At 50.5% G+C, this 23,782-nt stretch overlaps 1 protein-coding gene across 4 annotated transcripts in view; it reads left to right on the top strand.

Moving 5' to 3' along the window:
- GARNL3 (GTPase activating Rap/RanGAP domain like 3) overlaps positions 1 to 23,782 on the top strand; it is a 429,083-nt gene that overhangs the window by 364,540 nt on the left and 40,761 nt on the right. For all 4 annotated transcript variants that reach the window (XM_063935955.1, XM_063935954.1, XM_063935953.1 and 1 more), the window contains one exon: positions 10,557 to 10,655. In XM_063935955.1, coding sequence (XP_063792025.1) covers positions 10,557 to 10,655 — 99 coding nt within the window. The remainder of the gene's footprint in view (positions 1 to 10,556; positions 10,656 to 23,782) is intronic.

Genomic DNA, 23,782 nt, shown 5'->3' with positions numbered 1-23,782 from the left:
CTGCCCATTGGGTGATTCCTCCCACACAGCAGCGCTGTCTCCCCTCCTTACTTCATTGCGCTGAGCAAACATCGGGGAGGGAGTGGACAAGGGACCGGATACATCTCCGGTCACAGCCGCCAGCGCCCGTACTATTGTAGCCCAGCGCCGCTAAGCGCTTGCAGGGGGAGCCAGCGAGCAGTCCCTGGCACTGCCGCAGGGACGCTCGCCGCTCCCCGCTTCTCCGGCGCCCGCACTTGCCGCCCTCCTCACATAGTTCACTGGGCACGGCTCTGGAGGGGAGAGCGGGCGAGCTGACCGCGGACAGTGGCTGCCGCGGCCCGCTCTTTCATCCGCTCCCCAGTCTCCGGCAAGCCGCTCCGTGCACCAGCCGCTCCCCGGTCCCTGCTCCCGCCGCTCCCCGGCTCCCGTCCGCTGAATAGACGGAGCACAAGGGGGGTGAGCAGGGGGGGAAGTCTGCAGCTTTTAGTTGACCGCGGACAATTCTCATAGCTGCCGCGGTCCGACGCTGAAGTAGAGAGAGGGGGGGAAGAATGCCCGCTGGGAGGCCCCATAACTAAGCTGCGTTTAGGCAGCAAACAGCTCAGGCTTTTAAGCCTGTGAGGGGGTCACAATTATATGTGTGCATATATGCATGACTGCTGGGCAATATAAGAGCCTCTGTTACCTATGGATATATGTATATAGTTTTATATATACATATATATATATATATATATATATATATACATATATCTGGGTGTGTGTATATGGGTATATATATATTTATATATATTGGTGTATCTGCTAACATTAAAAGTCTATTCTTGCAATAAGCAAGCACATGGCGGCCACCATTTTAACATTACTTCCTGGTTCTTCCTGTCACGTCTGGCAGGGTTTGAGGATCCGGCAGCTGAGATTTGCCCGAGAAGGTAGCAGGCTGTGAATGAACCAGATGAGGGGGCTGGATATAGTTCCTTCGCATGGGACATGGAGCAATGAAGAATGTAGGCGAGGTTTGAGAGTCAATGGAAAGTATTTATTATGTACAGGGCTGAGGTAGAGAACCGAGGCTGAAGCACAATGGTTAAAGACGTGGCTGGAGGTGAAGAACTGCGGACTGTGATTCGAAAGATGAGACTGTAGATGATGAACTGTGGATGGTAGTTGAAAACGTGGCTGGAGACAAGGACTGTGGACTGTGGTTTGGAAAACGACACTTGAAGATAATAATCTGCAGGCTGTGGTCAGTGGTACAAAGGCGTGGCTGGTGAAGGAGAGCTGTGGAGTGTGGCTTGAAAGACGAGGCAGAAGACCCGGGGCCGACTGTGCCCAAAGAGTCTTACTGGACCGGGTTTTCTGCCACCTACTTTGAGATATCTCTATCCAAGTTTCAGTGGCCTTTACATCTCAGCCCACTGGCAAGCCAGTGCCATAATGGGTTTCCAGCATCTCCGCTCATCAGTTGTGGACATCCACAGTTGGGTGGATCTGCAAATTTGGATTCACAGATTATGAAAATACACAACGGTTTCCATCATTGCCATTTTCAAGACAGGTCTGCCGGGGTCAGAGGACAGGACGGTAGTTCTGCGGAGACACAGGCTCTAGTAGTCTCAGCAGTTTGATACCGCAGTCAAAACCCGAGTCACGGTTATGTTTCGGTTTAGGATAGTTCCAAAACTGGATGACTCTGTCAGTCCGATACTGACCCTGCACACAATACGTCGTTTGCTACAGATTCAACATGGAATACTTGCAGGCGGTGACTGCAGGTTGGATCCGCCGTAATACCAAATTCCGATGGATCTCGTATTTAGACGAATCGGCCTTACTTATGGTTCCTGTAAAAACCATTCTTACTTTCACACGCTACCGTTTGCCTTCTTATCGGCGCCTCGGGTAGTCACAAGAGTCAGGATAGCTCAGCTCAGATCCCTGAGAGTGATACAGTTCCGTACTTTGCAGATCTGCTCATCAACGCTCCGTCTCAACGCTTATTCCTGCAACGTGCCTTACTAATGTACAATGGCGTTGTTCAGCACGGTTGGATTGTCAACCTCAAGAAATCAACCCTCATTCCGTCACAAAGGCTTCAGGCATAGGAATGATTCCGTGGATAAACGGATTTCCCTGCCTGAACACAACACAAAGTGTTCATCATCGCGTACAGTTAGTACGCAATCCACGGATTGTCTCGGTGCATTAGGGCATTCGACTATTAGAAGGAGGGTGGCTTCTTTCAATGCACTCAAGTTCGCAGGAATTCGCTCGGGTCATTTTTACCTGAATGTCATTGCACGCATCTACTGTCCAGGTGCAGTCAGACAACGCAACGGCGGTCACATACACATTCATCAGGAAGTGCGGTTGTCGCCAAGGGCCAGAGTATCGCTACCCTGGTGGCGCCAAGTACACAATCTCACCGCAGGGAGAAGGTTCGGCGTCTGGAATTGGACCAAACTTGTCAACTTCAGGGTCTCTGGTCAGATCACGGAAGATTGCTGTCAATTAACTGACCTGGAACTCAGGCCAGTTTCCAACGCGCTGCAACAAGCAGAGCACATGCTCCGGTCTCAGAGACAAGGAGGAATTCGAGGTCGCATGGCCATGCGGGAGGCTGCTCTAATCCTCAATTGGGCCGAACGTCACCAGGTGATATTGTCAGCAGTGTTTATTCTGGAGTGGACAACTGGGAGGCAGATTATCCCAGCTGTCAGGATTTTCACCCAGGAAACTGGACAATGACTTTAGAAGCGTTCCAGATGTTGGTCCAGCGGTGGAATTACCCACAGGGGTATCTAATGGCATCTCGCCAAAAATCATCAAACATCCCAGTATGGGTCCAGAACAAGAGTTCCAAAGGCAGTGGCAGTGGATGCTCTCACGATCACGTGGCCGTACAGCTTTGTGCATCTGTTTCCACCGGTTCCGCTGCTTCCTCGATTGCTAAAGCGGACCAAACGAGAGTCCACGACGGTCATACTAGTGGTGTCTTATTGGCCTCGGAGAGCATGGTTCTCGGATCTCCGCAAACTACTCGCAGCCGATCCTTGACCGCTTACGTGGCGTAAGCGGTCAAGGATCGGCTGCGAGTAGTTTGCGGAGGGTCCGTTCCTTTACCCCGATTTAGCGCAGCTGCGTTTGCCGTGGTGGCTGTTGAAACCGCCCTCCTTAAGAAGGGAGGGCGTTCCAGAATCTGTTTCTACCAACCAGGTTACGTGCTAGGAAGCCAGTTACGGCAGCTCATTATCACAGAATTTGGCGTGTCTATATAGGTTGGTGGGAAGCTCGGACGTTTCCGACATCATCTTTCAAGTTATTCCCTCTTTTAATATTTTTACAGACTGGGTTAGGTTCCTGTCTCTTATCTTTCCCTATCTCTCCTCTGTCTCTCTCTCTCACATCTTCTCTCCTATTATCTCTCTCTCTCCTCTTCCCTCTCAACTTTTTTACTTTCTCTGTTCTGTCTACTCTCCTGTCTCCCATTTCCTTTCCCTCTAGTCCCTCCTCTCTTCTATCTCATCTCTCTCTTTTTTTTCTCATTTTTGCCCTCTCCAATATATAATTTCTCTGACGTCCTAGTGGATGCTGGGACTCCGTCAGGACCATGGGGAATAGCGGCTCCGCAGGAGACAGGGCACAAAACTAAAGCTTTAGGATCAGGTGGTGTGTACTGGCTCCTCCCCCTATGACCCTCCTCCAAGCCTCAGTTAGGTTTTTGTGCCCATCCGAGCAGGGTGCAATCTAGGTGGCTCTCCTAAAGAGCTGCTTAGAAAAAGTTATTAGGTTTTTTATTTTCAGTGAGTCCTGCTGGCAACAGGCTCACTGCAACGAGGGACTTAGGGGAGAAGAAGTGAACTCACCTGCGTGCAGGATGGATTTGCTTCTTAGGCTACTGGACACTAGCTCCAGAGGGACGATCACAGGTACAGCCTGGATGGGTCACCGGAGCCGCGCCGCCGACCCCCTTGCAGATGCCGAATAGAGAAGAGGTCCAGAAACCGGCGGCAGAAGACGTCTCAGTCTTCATGAGGTAGCGCACAGCACTGCAGCTGTGCGCCATTGCTCTCCGCACACTTCACACCAGCGGTCACTGAGGGTGCAGGGCGCTGGGGGGGGCGCCCTGGGCAGCAATGTAATATACCTATTCTGGCTAAAATATATCACATATAGTCCCTGGGGCTATATGGATGTATTTAACCCCTGCCAGGTTCCAAAAAAACCGGGAGAAGAAGCCCGCCGAAAAGGGGGCGGGGCCTATTCTCCTCAGCACACAGCGCCATTTTCCTGCCCAGCTCCGCTGCAAGGAAGGCTCCCAGGACTCTCCCCTGCACTGCACTACAGAAACAGGGTAAAAACAGAGAGGGGGGGCACTTATTGGCGATATTTATAATATTTGAGCTGCTATAAAGGGAACACACTTATTAAGGTTGTCCCTATATATATTTATAGCGCTTGGGTGTGTGCTGGCAAACTCTCCCTCTGTCTCCCCAAAGGGCTAGTGGGGTCCTGTCTTCTATCAGAGCATTCCCTGTGTGTCTGCTGTGTGTCGGTACGTGTGTGTCGACATGTATGAGGACGATGTTGGCGTGGAGGCGGAGCGATTGCCTGTAATGGTGATGTCACCCCCTAGGGAGTCGACACCAGAATGGATGGCTTTGTTTATGGAATTACGGGATAGTGTCAGCACGCTACAAAAGTCGGTTGACGACATGAGACAGCCGGCAAACCAGTTAGTACCTGTCCAGGCTTCTCAGACACCGTCAGGGGCTGTAAAACGCCCTTTACCTCAGTCGGTCGACACAGACCCAGACACTGACACTGAATCCAGTGTCGACGGTGAAGAAACAAACGTATTTTCCAGTAGGGCCACACGTTATATGATCACGGCAATGAAGGAGGCTTTGCATATCTCTGATACTGCAAGTACCACAAAAAGGGGTATTATGTGGGGTGTGAAAAAACTACCGATAGTTTTTCCTGAATCAGAGGAACTGAATGAAGTGTGTGATGAAGCGTGGGTTACCCCAGATAGAAAACTGCTAATTTCAAAGAAGTTATTGGCATTATACCCTTTCCCGCCAGAGGTTAGGGCGCGCTGGGAAACACCTCCTAGGGTGGATAAGGCGCTCACACGCTTATCAAAGCAAGTGGCGTTACCGTCTCCTGATACGGCCGCCCTCAAGGATCCAGCTGATAGGAGGCTGGAGAATACATTAAAAAGTATATACACACATACGGGTGTTATACTGAGACCAGCAATCGCCTCAGCCTGGATGTGCAGTGCTGGCGTGGCTTGGTCGGAGTCACTGTCTGAAAATATTGATACCCTGGATAGGGACAGTATTTTACTGACTATAGAGCAGTTAAAGGATGCATTTCTTTATATGCGAGATGCACAGAGAGATATTTGCACTCTGGCATCAAGAGTAAGTGCGATGTCCATATCTGCCAGAAGAAGTTTATGGACGCGCCAGTGGTCAGGTGATGCGGATTCCAAACGACATATGGAAGTATTGCCGTATAAGGGGGAGGAATTATTTGGGGTCGGTCTATCGGATCTGGTGGCCACGGCAACGGCCGGAAAATCCACCTTTTTACCCCAGGTCACCTCCCAGCAGAAAAAGCCGCAGGCTTTTCAGCCGCAGTCCTTTCGTTCCTATAAGAACAAACGAGCAAAAGGACATTCCTATTTGCCCCGAGGCAAAGGAAAGGGTAAGAGACTGCAACAAGCAGCTCCTTCCCAGGAGCAGAAGCCCTCCCAGGCTTCTACAAAGGCGTCAGAATGACGCTGGGACCTTACAAGCAGACTCAGGGGCGGTGGGGGGTCGCCTCAAACATTTCAGCGCACAGTGGGCTCACTCGCAGGTGGACCCCTGGATCCTGCAGGTAGTATCTCAGGGTTACAGGTTGGAATTCGAGAAGTCCCCTCCTCGCCGTTTCCTAAAGTCTGCTTTGCCAACGTCTCCCTCCGACAGGGCGACGGTATTGGAGGCCATTCACAAGCTGTATTCTCAGCAGGTGATAGTCAAGGTACCCCTCCTACACCAAGGGTACCTCAGGTTAGTGGTCCAAAACTGTCATCATCAGTTTCAGACGCTGCCGTTTGGATTGTCCACGGCACCCCGGGTCTTTACCAAGGTAATGGCCGAAATGATGATCCTTCTTCGAAGAGAAGGCGTCTTAATTATCCCTTACTTGGACGATCTCCTGATAAGGGCAAGATCCAGAGAACAGCTGGAGGTCGGAGTAGCACTAACCCAAGTAGTGCTCCAACAACACAGGTGGATTCTGAATTTTCCAAAATCCCAACTGATCCCGACGACACGTCTGTTGTTCCTAGGGATGATTCTGGACACTGTTCAGAAAAAGGTATTTCTTCCGGAGGAGAAAGCCAGGGAGTTATCCGATCTAGTCAGGAACCTCCTAAAACCAGGAAAAGTATCTGTGCATCAATGCACAAGAGTCCTGGGAAAAATGGTAGCTTCTTACGAAGCGATTCCATTCGGCAGATTCCATGCACGAACTTTTCAGTGGGATCTGCTGGACAAATGGTCCGGATCGCATCTGCAGATGCATCAGCGGATAAAATTGTCCACAAGGACAAGAGTGTCTCTGCTATGGTGGTTGCAGAGTGCTCATCTGTTAGAGGGCCGCAGATTCGGCATACAGAACTGGGTCCTAGTGACCACGGATGCCAGCCTGAGAGGCTGGGGAGCGGTCACACAGGGAAGAAACTTCCAGGGCGTGTGGTCAAGCCTGGAGACGTCTCTTCACATAAATATACTGGAGCTAAGAGCAATCTACAATGCTCTAAGCCTGGCAAAACCTCTGCTTCATCAGCCGGTGTTGATTCAGTCGGACAACATCACGGCAGTCGCCCACGTAAACAGAGCAGACTTCCTCAGCAGACACGATCTGCACCCGGGAGAGTGGGGACTTCATCCAGAAGTCTTCCACATGATTGTGGTCCATTGGGAAAGACCAATGGTGGACATGATGGCGTCCCGCCTCAACAAAAAACTGGACAGGTATTGCGCCAGGTCAAGAGACCCTCAGGCAATAGCTGTAGACGCTCTGGTAACACCATGGGTGTACCAGTCAGTGTATGTGTTTCCTCCTCTGCCTCTCATACCAAAAGTACTGAGAATTATACGGCAAAGGGGAGTAAGAACGATACTCGTGGCTCCGGATTGGCCAAGAAGAACTTGGTACCCGGAACTTCAGGAGATGCTCACGGAAGATCCGTGGCCTCTACCTCTAAGACGGGACCTGCTTCAGCAGGGACCGTGTCTATTCCAAGACTTACCGCGGCTGCGTTTGACGGCATGGCGGTTGAACGCCGAATCCTAAGGGAAAAAGGCATTCCGGAAGAGGTCATCCCTACCCTGGTAAAAGCCAGGAAGGAGGTGACTGCACAACATTATCACCGCATTTGGAGAAAATATGTTGCGTGGTGTGAGGCCAGGAAGGCCCCGACGGAGGAATTTCAACTGGGTCGATTCCTACATTTCCTGCAAACAGGATTGTCTATGGGCCTCAAATTAGGGTCCATTAAGGTTCAAATTTCGGCCCTGTCTATTTTCTTCCAGAAAGAATTGGCTTCAGTTCCTGAAGTCCAGACTTTTGTAAAAGGAGTACTACATATACAGCCCCCGGTTGTGCCCCCAGTGGCACCGTGGGATCTTAATGTAGTTTTGGATTTTCTCAAATCCCATTGGTTTGAGCCACTCAAATCGGTGGATTTGAAATATCTTACATGGAAAGTAACCATGCTACTGGCCCTGGCTTCAGCCAGGAGAGTGTCAGAATTGGCGGCTTTATCGTATAAAAGCCCATATCTGATTTTCCATTCGGACAGGGCAGAACTGCGGACGCGTCCTCACTTTCTGCCTAAGGTAGTTTCAGCGTTTCACCTGAACCAGCCTATTGTGGTGCCTGCGGCTACTAGCGATTTGGAGGATTCCAAGTTGCTGGACGTTGTCAGAGCATTGAAAATATATATTTCAAGGACGGCTGGAGTCAGAAAATCTGACTCGCTGTTTATACTGTATGCACCCAACAAGCTGGGTGCTCCTGCTTCTAAGCAGACGATTGCTCGTTGGATTTGTAGCACAATTCAACTTGCACATTCTGTGGCAGGCCTGCCACAGCCTAAATCTGTCAAGGCCCATTCCACAAGGAAGGTGGGCTCATCTTGGGAGGCTGCCCGAGGGGTCTCGGCATTACAACTCTGCCGAGCAGCTACGTGGTCAGGGGAGAACACGTTTGTAAAATTCTACAAATTTGATACCCTGGCTAAGGAGGACCTGGAGTTCTCTCATTCGGTGCTGCAGAGTCATCCGCACTCTCCCGCCCGTTTGGGAGCTTTGGTATAATCCCCATGGTCCTGACGGAGTCCCAGCATCCACTAGGACGTCAGAGAAAATAAGATTTTACTTACCGATAAATCTATTTCTCGTAGTCCGTAGTGGATGCTGGGCGCCCATCCCAAGTGCGGATTGTCTGCAATACTTGTACATAGTTATTGTTACAAAAAAATCGGGTTGTTATTGTTGTGAGCCGTCTGTTCAGAGGCTCATACGTTTGTCATACTGTTAACTGGGTTCAGATCACAAGTTGTACGGTGTGATTGGTGTGGCTGGTATGAGTCTTACCCGGGATTCAAAATCCTTCCTTATTGTGTACGCTCGTCCGGGCACAGTATCCTAACTGAGGCTTGGAGGAGGGTCATAGGGGGAGGAGCCAGTACACACCACCTAGTGGTCAAACTTTTAAATTTTGTGCCCTGTCTCCTGCGGAGCCGCTATTCCCCATGGTCCTGACGGAGTCCCAGCATCCACTACGGACTACGAGAAATAGATTTATCGGTAAGTAAAATCTTATTATTTCTCTTCCTTCCTTTTAGCCCTAATGTCACAATTTTCTAACTGCTCTTTCAAAGTTCAAGAGCAATGTAATGCCATAAACAGCGATGTAATGCCATAAACAGCTATGTAACACCATAAACAGCTATGTAACGCCATAAACAGCTATGTAATGCCATAAACAGCTATGTAACGCCATAAACAGCTATGTAATGCCATAAACAGCTATGTAATGCCATAAACAGCTATGCAATGCCACAAACAGCAATGTAATGCCACAAACAGCTATGTAACTCCATAAACAGCTATGTAATGCCATAAACAGCGATGTAATGCCACAAACAGCGATGTAATGCCACAAACAGCTATGTAACGCCACAAACAGCTATGCAATGCCACAAACAGCAATGTAATGCCATAAACAGCAATGTAATGCCATAAACAGCGATGTAATGCCACAAACAGCGATGTAATGCCACAAACAGCGATTTAATGCCATAAACAGCTATGTAACGCCATAAACAGCTATGTAATGCCATAAACAGCAATGTAATGCCACAAACAGCGATGTAATGCCATAAACAGCTATGTAACGCCATAAACAGCTGTGTAATGCCATAAACAGCTATGTAACGCCATAAACAGCGATGTAATCCCATAAACAGCTATGCAATGCCACAAACAGCTATGTAACTCCATAAACAGCTATGTAATGCCATAAACAGCAATGTAATGCCACAAACAGCGATGTAATGCCATAAACAGCTATGTAACGCCATAAACAGCTGTGTAATGCCATAAACAGCTATGTAACGCCATAAACAGCGATGTAATCCCATAAACAGCTATGCAATGCCACAAACAGCTATGCAATGCCACAAACAGCGATGTAATGCCATAAACAGCGATGTAATGCCATAAACAGCTATGTAACTCCATAAACAGCTATGCAATGCCACAAACAGCTATGTAATGCCATAAACAGCTATGCAATGCCACAAACAGTGATGTAATGCCATAAACAGCTATGTAACTCCATAAACAGCTATGTAACGCCACAAACAGCGATGTAATGCCATAAACAGCGATGTAAGGCCACAAACAGCTATGCAATGCCACAAACAGCAATGTAATGCCATAAAGAGCGATGTAATGCCATAAACAGCTATGTAACGCCATAAACAGCTATGTAACGCCATAAACAGCTCTGTAACGCCATAAACAGCTCTGTAACGCCATAAACAGCTCTGTAATGCCATAAACAGCAATGCAATGCAATAAACAGCAATGTAACGCCATAAACAGCAATGTAACGCAATAAACAACTATGTAACACCATAAACAGCAATGTAACGCCATAAACAGCAATGTAACACCATAAACAGCAATGTAACGCCATAAACAGCAATGTAACCCAATAAACAGCAATGTAACGCCATAAACAGCAATGTAATACCATAAACAGCAATGTAACGCCATAAACAGCAATGTAATGCCATAAACAGCAATGTAACGCCATAAACAGCAATGGAATGCCATAAACAGCAATGTAACGCCATAAACAGCAATGTAACCCAATAAACAGCAATGGAATGCCATAAACAGCAATGTAACGCCATAAACAGCAATGTAATACCATAAAGAGCTATGTAATACCATATTCAGCTACTGTATATAATACTTCTCCCATGTGTTGTGTTGCAGATGGACAGCCAGCGATTGCGGTATTTGATAAGTCGCTGCAGATCAAACAGATTCATGTGCTGGAAATCCTAGATCTTCTGATCGCGCGAGCCGACAAAGGTGAGATGTGACGCCTGTAGCTGAGGCCTTCCCTATTATTCCCTATTGCAGCAGGGTGGTCTCTCTCCCAGCGGCCCCGTCCCTGAGAGGGGTGTAGTATGTTATGCCGGCGGTCGGGCTCTCTGAGAGATACTTTGTTTAAACCTTGTTACTATGTAATATTTTCACCATTATTTATGATCGTTTTTTTCCCATTAGTTTCCCTGCTTCCTTCTAATTCTGCCATCTCTGCCCTCTGCTCCCCATTGTGTCCCCCCGTATCCTCTATAGAGTGTAAGCTCATATGGGCAAGGCTTCTCCCCTTTGTCTCCTCTTTATAAAGATGCTAACGGATTAATGTAATTATGGACCTGAATGTGAATGTGAATTTATATACGGCCTGTAGTTCTGCTATCCAGTCAGATAGTCGGCAGTATCCTGTGCCGACACTCATAATGCCGACATTGTTGAACATGTTGTCAGGCACCAGGTCGACATCCTCAGAATGCAGATGATTAGGGTCAAACTGTGGGATGGGAGGGGAGGGTTAGGCTGCGGGAGGGGAGGGTTAGGCTGCGGGAGGGGAGGGTTAGGCTGCGGGATAGGAGGGTTAGGCTGCGGGATAGGAGGGTTAGGCTGCGGGATAGGAGGGTTAGGCTGCGGGAGGGGAGAGTTAGGCTGCGGGAGGGGAGAGTTAGGCTGCGGGATAGGAGGGTTAGGCTGCGGGAGGGGAGGGTTAGGCAGCGGGAGGGGAGGGTTAGGCTGCAGGATGGGAGGGTTAGGCTGCGGGAGGGGAGAGTTAGGCTGCGGGAGGGGAGAGTTAGGCTGCGGTAGGGGAGGGATAGGAGGGTTAGGCTGCGGGATAGGAGGGTTAGGCTGCGGGAGGGGAGGGTTAGGCTGCGGTAGGGGAGGGTTAGGCTGCGGGAGGGGAGGGTTAGGCTGCGGGATAGGAGGGTTAGGCTGCGGGATAGGAGGGTTAGGCTGCGGGAGGGGAGAGTTAGGCTGCGGGAGGTGAGGGTTAGGCTGCGGGAGGTGAGGGTTAGGCTGCGGGACGGGAGAGTTAGGCTGAGGTAGGGGAGGGATAGGCTGCGGGATGGGAGGGTTAGGCTGCGGGATGGGAGAGTTAGGGTTAGGCTGCGGGAGGGGAGAGTTAGGCTGCAGGATGTGTGGCTGCAGGATGGGAGGGTTAGGCTGCAGGATGGGAGAGTTAGACTGCGAGATGGGAGGACTAGACTGTGGGAGGGGAGGGTTAGGCTGCGGGAGGGCTAGGCTGCATCAGAGGAGGGTTAGACTGCAGGAGGTGAGGGTTAGGCTGCAGGAGGTGAGGGTTAGACTGCGGGAAGGAGGGTTAGGCTGCAGGACTGGAGGGTTAGACTGCGGAAGGGCTAGGGTTAGGCTGCGGGACAGGAGGGTTAGGCTGCAGAACTGGAGGGTTAGACTGCGGGAGGGCTAGGGTTAGGCTGCGGGACAGGAGGATTAGGCTGCAGAACTGGAGGGCTAGGGTCAGGCTGCTGAAGGGGAGGGTTAGGATGCTAGATGGGAGGGTTAGGGGTTAGGCTGTGGTAGGGAAAAGTTAGGGTTAGGCTGCAGGAGGGAAAGGACAGGGTTAGGCTGCGGGATGAGAGGATTAGGCTATAGGAAAGGAGGTTAGGGAGAGGCTGTGGGATGGGAGCATTCGGGTTAGGGTCTAGGGGGAGTGTTATTGTTAGGGACTAGGGCAGTGTTTTTCAACCTCTGTGCCATGGCACACTAGTGTGCCCTGAGCAGTCTCCAGGTGTGCCGCCATAGAAGCAGAGCCAGGCCCGTCAGTGTTTTGCCGCTACTGAGGCCCTGGAACGATCAATACTGGTGGGTTTATTGGTTGCAGAGCCAGCTCTAATTTTGTGTCCGGGCAGTGTTGGGCTCTACTGGCTTTCTCAGATGTGGCTCAGGCGTTAGCTATGGAGAAGCTGCGACATGACATCCTAGGACACGCAACTGCACCATGCATCACCATTATATTTGAGTGTGCCTTGGCAATATTTAAATCTTGTTCAGTGGACTAGGGGATTGGTTAGTGTTAGGCACTAGGGAAGACTTAGGGTTAGGCACTAGGGGGAGCATTAGGGTTAGGCACTAGGGGTAGAGTTAGTGTGGCATTGCCATAGGTTATGGGGATTCCTCAGTCTCTCTGTACCTAAGATTTTAGATGTGACCTGATTGTTATGTATTGGAATGGCTGTTATGCTGTGTCCTCTGACTGTGACCTGGGGGGGAGATAGTTTATGCTTCTTTGGAGTCAGGGAACAGATAACAGTTTCGTACCAGTCGTAAAAGATTGTGTGATAAAAGTGTCATGCCTCACTCCCCAAAATACCAAAACTTTCAACTAGGTCCCCTAAGCAAGAGAGGTATATGAGTAGTGGTCCCTGGAGACACCTAATTTGCATCTAAGCAAGCCTTGTGGGAACAGTTATTCCTTGCTCGCCCTGGAGGGTGGGGGCTACTGAGGGATGAGGCTTGTGGTACTATATGTCCCAGCAAGAGACGCATCTGTTCACTCTTGAGAGTAGCTTTGGGCTAGGAGTGGGACCAGCTTCTGCTTCATGGGGTCTCTCTTCCCCAGATCACCTAAGTCTCAGAGTACGTTAACTTAGAGTTCTGACTTTTATTCCCTTTATTTTCTTGAAGTTAACCTGTGCATATTTCATTACTTATTTACCATTGATTTTTCTTTTCATAACTCTGGAGATATTTCTCAACAAATCTAAAAACTTTATTAGTGTCTCTCTGTGCCTCTTATGAATTCACACGACCAGAAAAGGCCTATGCTACATGTATGTAATAAATGTGTGATTTACATATCTGACGATCGCCGAAGTGCCATTCAATACATGGCGTGGTGGCAGTTGAAGTATAACCCATGTCACGATAGCCCATTTGTGTCTGGTTGGTGTATCGGAGTACAGGCTGGGGTGGGGCACTGTGACAGATTTAGGTGCTACGGGGAGCATTAGTGTTAGGCACTAGGGGAGAGTTAGGGTTAGGCACTAGGATTAAGCACTAGGGGAAGAGTTAAGGTTAGGCACGAGGGGAAGAGTTAGGGTTAGGCACTAGGGGGAGAGTTAGGGTTCGGCACTAGGGGGATGGTTAGTGTTATGTACTAGGGTGGAGCATTAGGGTTAGGCACTAGGGTTAGGCACCAGGGGGAGCATTAGGGTTAGGCACTAGGAGGAGGGTTAGGGTTAGTCACTAGGGGGAGCATTAGGGATAGGCACTAGAGGGAGGGTTAGGGTTAGGCACTAGGGGGAGCATTAGGGTTAGTCACTAGGAGGAGGGCTAGGCACTAGGGGGAGGGTTAGGAACTAGGGGGAGCATTAGAGTTAGGCACTAGGGGGAGCATTAGGGTTAGTCACTAGGAGGAGTGCTAGGCACTAGGGGGAGGGTAAGGGTTAGGAACTAGGGGGAGCATTAGGGTTAGGCACTAGGAGGAGAGCTGGGCACTAGGGGGAGGGTTAGGCTTAGTCTGCTGGGGGGGAAGTAAGGGTTAGGCACCAGTGGGAGGGTCAGGCACTAGGAGGAGGGTTAGGGTTAGTCACTAGGGGGAGCATTAGGGTTAGGCACTAGGAGGAGGGTTAGGGTTAGTCACTAGGGGGAGCATTAGGGTTAGGCACTAGGAGGAGCGTTAGGGTTAGGCACTTGGGGGAGAGTTAGGGTTAGGCACTAGGTGCCATTCAATACATGGCGTGGTGGCATTAGTGTTAGGCACTAGGGAAGAGTTAGGGTTAGGCACTAGGATTAAGCACTAGGGGAAGAGTTAAGGTTAGGCACGAGGGGAAGAGTTAGGGTTAGGCACTAGGGGGAGAGTTAGGGTTCGGCACTAGGGGGATGGTTAGTGTTATGTACTAGGGTGGAGCATTAGGGTTAGGGTTAGGCACCAGGGGGAGCATTAGGGTTAGGCACTAGGAGGAGGGTTAGGGTTAGTCACTAGGGGAGCATTAGGGATAGGCACTAGAGGGAGGGTTAGGGTTAGGCACTAGGGGGAGCATTAGGGTTAGTCACTAGGAGGAGGGCTAGGCACTAGGGGGAGGGTTAGGAACTAGGGGGAGCATTAGAGTTAGGCACTAGGGGGAGCATTAGGGTTAGTCACCAGGAGGAGTGCTAGGCACTAGGGGGAGGGTTAGGAACTAGGGGGAGCATTAGTGTTAGGCACTAGGAGGAGAGCTGGGCACTAGGGGGAGGGTTAGGCTTAGTCTGCTGGGGGGGAAGTAAGGGTTAGGCACCAGTGGGAGGGTCAGGCACTAGGAGGAGGGTTAGGGTTAGTCACTAGGGGGAGCATTAGGGTTAGGCACTAGGAGGAGGGTTAGGGTTAGTCACTAGGGGGAGCATTAGGGTTAGGCACTAGGAGGAGCGTTAGGGTTAGGCACTTGGGGGAGAGTTAGGGTTAGGCACTAGGTGCCATTCAATACATGGCGTGGTGGCAGTTGTAGTAAAACAAACATCACAACCGCCTATTTGTGTCTGGTTGGTGTATCGGAGCACAGGCTGGGGGAGGGTTAGGCACTAGAGGGCCATTAAGGGGAGCATTAGGGTTAGGCACTAGAGGGAGGGTTAGGCAGTAGGGGGAGCATTAGGGTTAGGCAGTAGGGGGAGCATTAGAGTTAGGCACTAGGGGGAGCATTAGAGTTAGGCACTAGGGGGAGCATTAGGGTTAGTCACTAGGAGGAGGGTAAGGCACTAGGGGGAGGGTTAGGCACTAGGGGGAGCATTAGGGTTAGTCACTAGGAGGAGTGCTAGGCACTAGGGGGAGGGTTAGGAACTAGGGGGAGCATTAGAGTTAGGCACTAGGGGGAGCATTAGGGTTAGTCACTAGGAGGAGTGCTAGGCACTAGGGGGAGGGTTAGGAACTAGGGGGAGCATTAGGGTTAGGCACTAGGAGGAGAGCTGGGCACTAGGGGGAGGGTTAGGCTTAGTCTGCTGGGGGGGAAGTAAGGGTTAGGCACCAGTGGGAGGGTCAGGCACTAGGAGGAGGGTTAGGGTTAGTCACTAGGGGGAGCATTAGGGTTAGGCACTAGGAGGAGGGTTAGGGTTAGTCACTAGGGGGAGCATTAGGGTTAGGCACTAGGAGGAGCGTTAGGGTTAGGCACTTGGGGGAGAGTTAGGGTTAGGCACTAGGTGCCATTCAATACATGGCGTGGTGGCAGTTGTAGTAAAACAAACATCACAACCGCCTATTTGTGTCTGGTTGGTGTATCGGAGCACAGGCTGGGGGAGGGTTAGGCACTAGAGGGCCAATAAGGGGAGCATTTGGGTTAGGCACTAGAGGGAGGGTTAGGCAGTAGGGGGAGCATTAGGGTTAGGCAGTAGGGGGAGCATTAGAGTTAGGCACTAGGGGGAGCATTAGAGTTAGGCACTAGGGGGAGCATTAGGGTTAGTCACTAGGAGGAGGGTAAGGCACTAGGGGGAGGGTTAGGCACTAGGGGGAGCATTAGGGTTAGTCACTAGGAGGAGTGCTAGGCACTAGGGGGAGGGTTAGGGTTAGGCACTAGAGGGAGCATTAGAGTTAGGCACTAGGGGGAGCATTAGGGTTAGTCACTAGGAGGAGTGCTAGGCACTAGGGGGAGGGTTAGGCACTAGGGGGAGGGTTAGGGTTAGGCACTAGGGGGAGCATTAGGGTTAGGCACTAGGAGGAGGGCTAGGCACTAGGGGGAGCATTAGGGTTAGGCACTAGGGGGAGCATTAGGGTTAGGCGGTAGGGGGAGCATTAGGGTTAGGCACTAGGAGGAGGGCTAGGCTGCTGGGGGGAAATAAGGATTAGGCACTAGGAGGAGAGTTAGGATTAGGCACTAGGGGGAGCATTAGGGTTAGGCACTAGAGGGAGGGTTAGGGTTAGGCACTAGGGGGAGCATTAGGGTTAGTCACTAGGAGGAGGGCTAGGCACTAGGGGGAGGGTTAGGGTTAGTCTGCTGGGGGGAAGTAAGGGTTAGGCACAAGGGGGAGGGTTATGGGGTGGGGATTACGGATAGGGGTAAAATGCTCACCAGAAAAGAATAGAATTTAGTCAATATGATGTTACACATTGAATAAATAACACAAATAATATTAAAGAATAAAAAGACAGACTAAAATCTGGTATACGTGTAACCAGATACAGGTAATATTACAGTAAAGCACTTGGTTATTTTGAGGGTGCCCTGTATCTAAAGAACAAGAGCCAATTTGGCAAAACTAATCGCATATTCTGATTTTCCACCCCAAAAATACCCATTATTGTTCACATTTTTTGTTGGCATGTGTTATATTTTCACCAGTTTGAGCTGAATTGTCATCTGGCGTCACCTGGAGACGCCGTAGACGCTAAAGTAATTGTCAGCGAATGCAGTTGTTATTACTCATTAGTACTCCAGATGGAAGTGGATGGAGCGCTCGGCCCTCAGTGAATAATGAATATAGTTAATATTTCCTCCCGTCTGTGGTGAGTGCTCCAGGAAGATGAAGTAATAGAGGTGGATGTGAAGGAGCACTCTGGGAATATTAAGGACAGGGAAGGATAGTTATTCTCATCATTTATCACCTCCTTGGTCTCATCTGACTTATTAAAAGCGCTGTGCGCAGGAAGCTGGATCTGACTTGTGGCTTATTAATATTGAGAGACATTATCCTTATGCGATATTGTGTCTCAGGACGTCTGTGGGCGCAGCTTAGGGGTTGACGTCGGGGTAAGCTGCGGTACATTCATGAGATGATGTGACGTGTCAGTGAGGACAGGGCTGCATGTGACAGGGGCAGTGACATGATGTGAGGAGGGGAATGCAGGCAGCAGGAAGCCACAGACTGAGAGTTATATAGTGGGAGGAGCAGGGTCCCCAGCAGCACAGAGTATATCAGGAGATGAGTGATGTGTCAGTGAGGACAGGGCTGCATGTGACAGGGGCAGTGATATGATGTGAGGAGGGGAATGGAGGCAGCAGGAAGCCACAGACTGAGAGTTATATAGTGGGAGGAGCAGGGTCCCCAGCAGCACAGAGTATATCAGGAGATGAGTGATGTGTCAGTGAGGACAGGGCTGCATGTGACAGGGCCAGTGACATGATGTGAGGAGGGGAATGGAGGCAGCAGGAAGCCACAGACTGAGAGTTATATAGTGGGAGGAGCAGGGTCTCCAGCAGCACAGAGTATATCAGGAGATGAGTGATGTGTTAGTGAGGACAGGGCTGCATGTGACAGGGGCAGTGACATGATGTGAGGAGGGGAATGGAGGCAGCAGGAAGCCACAGACTGAGAGTTATATAGTGGGAGGAGCAGGGTCCCCAGCAGCACAGAGTATATCAGGAGATGAGTGATGTGTCAGTGAGGACAGGGCTGCATGTGATAGGGCCAGTGACATGATGTGAGGAGGGGAATGGAGGCAGCAGGAAGCCACAGACTGAGAGTTATATAGTGGGAGGAGCAGGGTCCCCAGCAGCACAGAGTATATCAGGAGATGAGTGATGTGTCAGTGAGGACAGGGCTGCATGTGACAGGGGCAGTGACATGATGTGAGGAGGGGAATGGAGGCAGCAGGAAGTCACAGACTGAGAGTTATATAGTGGGAGGAGCAGGGTCCCCAGCAGCACAGAGTATATCAGGAGATGAGTGATGTGTCTGTAAGAACAGGGCTGCATGTGACAGGGGCAGTGACATGATGTGAGGAGGGGAATGGAGGCAGCAGGAAGCCACAGACTGAGAGTTATATAGTGGGAGGAGCAGGGTCCCCAGCAGCACAGAGTATATCAGGAGATGAGTGATGTGTCAGTGAGGACAGGACTGCATGTGACAGGGGCAGTGACATGATGTGAGGAGGGGAATGGAGGCAGCAGGAAGCCACAGACTGAGAGTTATATAGTGGGAGGAGCAGTGTCCCCAGCAGCACAGAGTATATCAGGAGATCAGTGATGTGTCAGTGAGGACAGGGCTGCATGTGACAGGGGCAGTGACATGATGTGAGGAGGGGAATGGAGGCAGCAGGAAGCCACAGACTGAGTTATATAGTGGGAGGAGCAGGGTCCCCAGCAGCACAGAGTATATCAGGAGATGAGTGATGTGTCAGTGAGGACAGGGCTGCATGTGACAGGGCCAGTGACATGATGTGAGGAGGGGAATGGAGGCAGCAGGAAGCCACAGACTGAGAGTTATATAGTGGGAGGAGCAGGGTCCCCAGCAGCACAGAGTATATCAGGAGATGAGTGATGTGTCAGTGAGGATAGGGCTGCATGTGACAGGGGCAGTGACATGATGTGAGGAGGGGAATGGAGGCAGCAGGAAGCCACAGACTGAGAGCTATATAGTGGGAGGAGCAGTGTCCCCAGCAGCACAGAGTATATCAGGAGGAATGATGTGTCAGTGAGTACAGGTTACCTCTAGTCATATTCTTCATTTGCTTTAATATTCTAAACACGGAAATATCTTAAATATTTTCTGGAATCTATGAAGAGATAATGTCCCTATGCAGGGTATTTTATATTTCTCTGACGTCCTAGTGGATGCTGGGAACTCCGTAAGGACCATGGGGAATAGCGGCTCCGCAGGAGACTGGGCACAAAAAGAAAGCTTTAGGACTACCTGGTGTGCACTGGCTCCTCCCCCTATGACCCTCCTCCAAGCCTCAGTTAGATTTTTGTGCCCGACCGAGCAGGGTGCAATCTAGGGGGCTCTCCTGAGCTTCTTAGATAAAAGTTAGTTTTAGGTTTTTTATTTTCAGTGAGACCTGCTGGCAACAGGCTCACTGCATCGAGGGACTAAGGGGAGAAGAAGCGAACCTGCCTGCTTGCAGCCAGCTTGGGCTTCTTAGGCTACTGGACACCATTAGCTCCAGAGGGATCGAACACAGGCCCAGCCTCGGAGTCCGGTCCCAGAGCCGCGCCGCCGGCCCCCTTACAGAGCCAGAAGCAAGAAGAGGTCCGGAAAATCGGCGTCAGAAGACATCAGTCTTCATCAAGGTAGCGCCATTGCTCCTCATGCACACCACACACTCCGGTCACTGAGGGTGCAGGGCGCTGGGGGGGGGCGCCCTGAGCAGCAATATTAACACCTTGGCTGGCAAAAATAATACATCACATATAACCCCCAGGGCTATATGGATGTACATTAACCCCTGCCAGATTCCAGAAAAAAGCGGGAGAAAAGTCCGCGAAAAAGGGGCGGAGCTATCTCCTTCAGCACACTGGCGCCATTTTTCCCTCACAGCTCCGTTGGAGGGAAGCTCCCTGGCTCTCCCCTGCAGTTAATACACTACAGAAAGGGTAAAAAAGAGAGGGGGGGCACAATTTAGGCGCAGTATACAATATATATGCAGCTATAAGGGAAAACACTTTTTTATATGTGATATCCCTGTGATATATAGCGCCCTGGTGTGTGCTGGCATACTTTCCCTCTGTCTCCCCAAAGGGCTTTGTGGGGTCCTGTCCTCTATCAGAGCATTCCCTGTGTGTGTGCTGTGTGTCGGTACGGCTGTGTCGACAGGTATGTGGAGGATACTGAGGTGGAGGCGGAGCGAATGCCTGTAAATATGTTGTCACCCCCTGCGGGGTCGACACCGGTGTGGTTGAACTTATGGAAGGATTACGTGAAAGTGTCAACTCCTTACATAAAAGGTCGACGACACAGAACAGCCGGCTACTCAGCTTGTGCCTGTTCCAGCGTCTCAAATGTCATGGGGGGCTCTAAAATCGCCCGCTATCTCAGATAACAGACACAGATGTCGACACGGATACTGACTCCAGTGTCGACATCGATGAGACTGGTGTACCCTCCCAATAGGTCCACCCGTTACAGGATTGAGGCAATGAAAAATGTATTACACATTTATGATTATACCCCAGGTACCACATAAAAGGGTATTGTGTTTGGTGAGAGAAAACTATTAGTAGTTTTTCCTGCATCTGAGAAATTAAATGAGGTGTGTGAGGAAGAGTGGTCTTCCCCCGGTAAGAAATTGATAATTTCTAAAACGGTTATTGGCAGCGTACCCTTTCCCGCCAGAGGATAGGTCACGCGGGGAAACACCCCATAGGGTAGATACAGCGCTTACATACTTATCAGAAAAGGTGGCACTACCGTCTCCGGTTACGGCCGCCCTGAAGGAACCTGCTGATAGAAAGCAGGAGGTTACCCTATAAGATATAGTCACACACTAGGGCATTATATTGCGACCAGCCGTTGCTTCGGCATGGATGTGCAGTGCTCCCGCTGCGTGGTCAGATTCCCTGTCGGAAAATAACTATGGATAGGGACAATATTTTGCTGAAAATAGAGCATATAAAAGACGTGATCTTATACATGCGTGATGCACAGAGGGATATTTGCCGGCTGGCATCAAAAATAAGCGCTAGGTCCATTGCCGCCAGACGGGGGTTATGGACTTGGCAATGGTCAGGCGATGCCGACTCGAATCAGCACATGGAAGTTGCCCTATAAGGGGGTAAAACTGTTTGGGGATGGTTTTTCAGACCTCGTTTCCACAGCTACTGCTGGGAAATCGATTTTTTTTGCCACAGGCTACCCCACAACAAAAGAAAGCACCGTATCATCAAGTACAGTCCTTTCGGCCCCAGAAAAGCAAGAGGGCTAGAGGCTCATCCTTTCTGCCGAGAGGCAAAGGTAGAGGAAAAAGCTGCAACACACAGCTAGTTCCCAAGAGCAGAAGTCCTCCCTGCGTCCGGTAGGTCCACAGCATGGTGCTGGGGCTGCTCAGGCGGACCCGGGTACGGTGGGGGCCCGTCTCAGATATTTCAGCGGACAGTGGGCTCTCTCACATGGATCCCTGGGTCCTTCAAGTAGTATCTCAGGGGTACAGGCTGGAGTTCGAGACGTTCTTCCCCCCGCCGTTTCCTAAAATCTGCCTTACCGGCACCTCCCTCTGCCAGGGAGACGGTGTTGGTGGATATTCAACACTATAATCACAACAAGTGATTGTCACGGTGCCCCTCCTTCAGCAAGGAAGGGGTTACTATTCCACAGTGGTTGTGGTACCGAAACGGTTCGGTGAGACCCATCTTGAAATTAAAATACTTGAACTTTTATATCAGAAGATTCAAGTTCAAGATGGAATCGCTCAGGGCGGTTATTACGAGCCTGGACGAGGGGGATTACAGGGTCTCCCTGGACATCAAGGATGCGTACCTGCATGTCCCCATTTACCCTCCTCACCAGGAGTACCTCAGATATGTGGTACAGGACTGTCACTATCAGTTCCAGACGCGGCCGTTGGAGTTGTCCACGGCACCGAAGGTCTTTACCTAGGTAATGGCCGAAGTGATGATACTCCTTCGCAAGAAGGAAGTTTTTATTATCCCGTACTTGGACGATCTCCTGATAAAGGCGAGGTCCAAAGAACAGTTGGTAGTGGGGGTAGCACTCTCTCGGGAAGTGCTACAACAGCACGACTGGATTCTCAATATTCCAAAGTCACAGCTGGTCCCGACGACACGTCTTCTGTTCCTGGAAATGTTTTCTGAACGCAGACCAGAAAAGAGTGTTTCTTCCAGTGGAAAAAGCCGAGGAGTTGTCATCTCTAGTCAGAGACATCCTAAAACCAGGACAGGTGTCGGTACATCAATGCACACGAGTCCTGGGAAAAATGGTAGCTTCGTACGAAGCATAATTCCATTCGGAAGACTCCACGCAAGGACGTTCCAGTGGGACCTGTGGGACTAATGGTCCGGGTCCCATCTACAGATACAACAGCGGATAACCCTGTCAGCAAGAAACAGGGTGTCGCTGCTGTGGTGGCTGCAGAGGGCTCATCTACTAGAGGGCCGCAGATTCGGAATACAGGACTGGGTCATGGTGACCACGGATGCCAGCCTTCGGGGCTGGGGTGCAGTCACACAGGGAAGAAATTTCCAAGGAGATTTCGCTTCACATAAATATTCTGCAGCTAAGGGCCATTTACAATGCCCTAAGCCAAGCAAGGCCCCTGCTTCAGAACCAGCCGGTACTGATCCAATCAGACGACATCACGGTGGTCGCCCATGTAAACAGACAGGGCGGCACAAGAAGCAGGATGGCGATGGCAGAAGCCACAAGGATTCTCCGATGGGCGACCTACACCCAGGAAAATGGGGACTTCATCCAGAAGTTTTCCAAATGCGGGTAAACCATTGGGAATGACCACGGGTGGACATGATGGCGTCCCGCCTATACAAGAAGTTGAAAAGATATTGCGCCAGGTCAAGGGACCCTCAGGCGATCGCTGGGGACGCTCTAGTGACACCGTGGGTGTACCAGTCGGTTTATGTGTCTCCTCCTCTACCTCTCATACCCAAGGTACTGAGAATAATAAGAAGGCGAGGAGTGAAAACCATACTCGGGGTTCCGGATTGGCCATGAAGAGCTTGGTACCCGGAACTTCAAGAGATGCTGGCAGAGGACCCTTGGCCTCTGCCGCTCAGACAAGACCTGCTGCAGCAGGGACCCTGTCTGTTCCAAGACTTACCGCGGCTGCGTTTGACGGCATGGCGGTAGAACACCGGATCCTAAAGGAAAAGGGTATTCCGAAGGAAGTCATCCCTACCCTGATCATAGCCAGGAAGGATGTCACCGCAAGACATTATCGCCGCGTTTGGCGAAAATTTGTTGCTTGGTGGGAGGCCATGAAGGCCCCGACGGAGGAATTTCAACTATGTCGATTCCTGCACTTCCTGCAAGCAGGGGTGACGTTTGGGCCTCAAATTGGGGTCCATCAAGGTCCAGATTTCGGCTCTGTCGATTTTCTTCCAGAAAGAGCTGGCTTCACTGCCTGAAGTTCAGACTTTGGTTAAAGGAGTACTACACTACATATCCAGCCTCCTTTTGTGCCTCCTGTGGCACTTTTTGGATCTCAACGTGGTGTTGGATTTCCTAAAGTCGCATTGGTTGAGCCACTTAAAACCATGGAGCTAAAGTATCTCGCGTGGAAAGTGGTCATGCTGTTGGCCTTGGCCTTGGCCAGGCGTGTGTCAGAATTGGCGGCTTTGTCATGTAAAAGCCCTTATCTGATTTTCTATATGGATAAGGCAGAGTTGAGGACTCGTCCTCAGTTTCTCCCGAAGGTGGTCTCAGGTTTTCACTTGAACCAACCTATTGTGGTGCCTGCGGCTACTAGGGACTTGGAGGATTCCAAGTTGCTGGACGTAGTCAGGGCCCTGAAA

This window comes from Pseudophryne corroboree, chromosome 8, assembly GCF_028390025.1.
Source record: "Pseudophryne corroboree isolate aPseCor3 chromosome 8, aPseCor3.hap2, whole genome shotgun sequence".
NCBI classification, from domain to species: Eukaryota; Metazoa; Chordata; class Amphibia; order Anura; family Myobatrachidae; genus Pseudophryne; species Pseudophryne corroboree.
The sequence above is the reverse complement of the archived record's forward strand: the minus strand, read 5'-3'. Positions and strand labels throughout refer to the sequence as shown.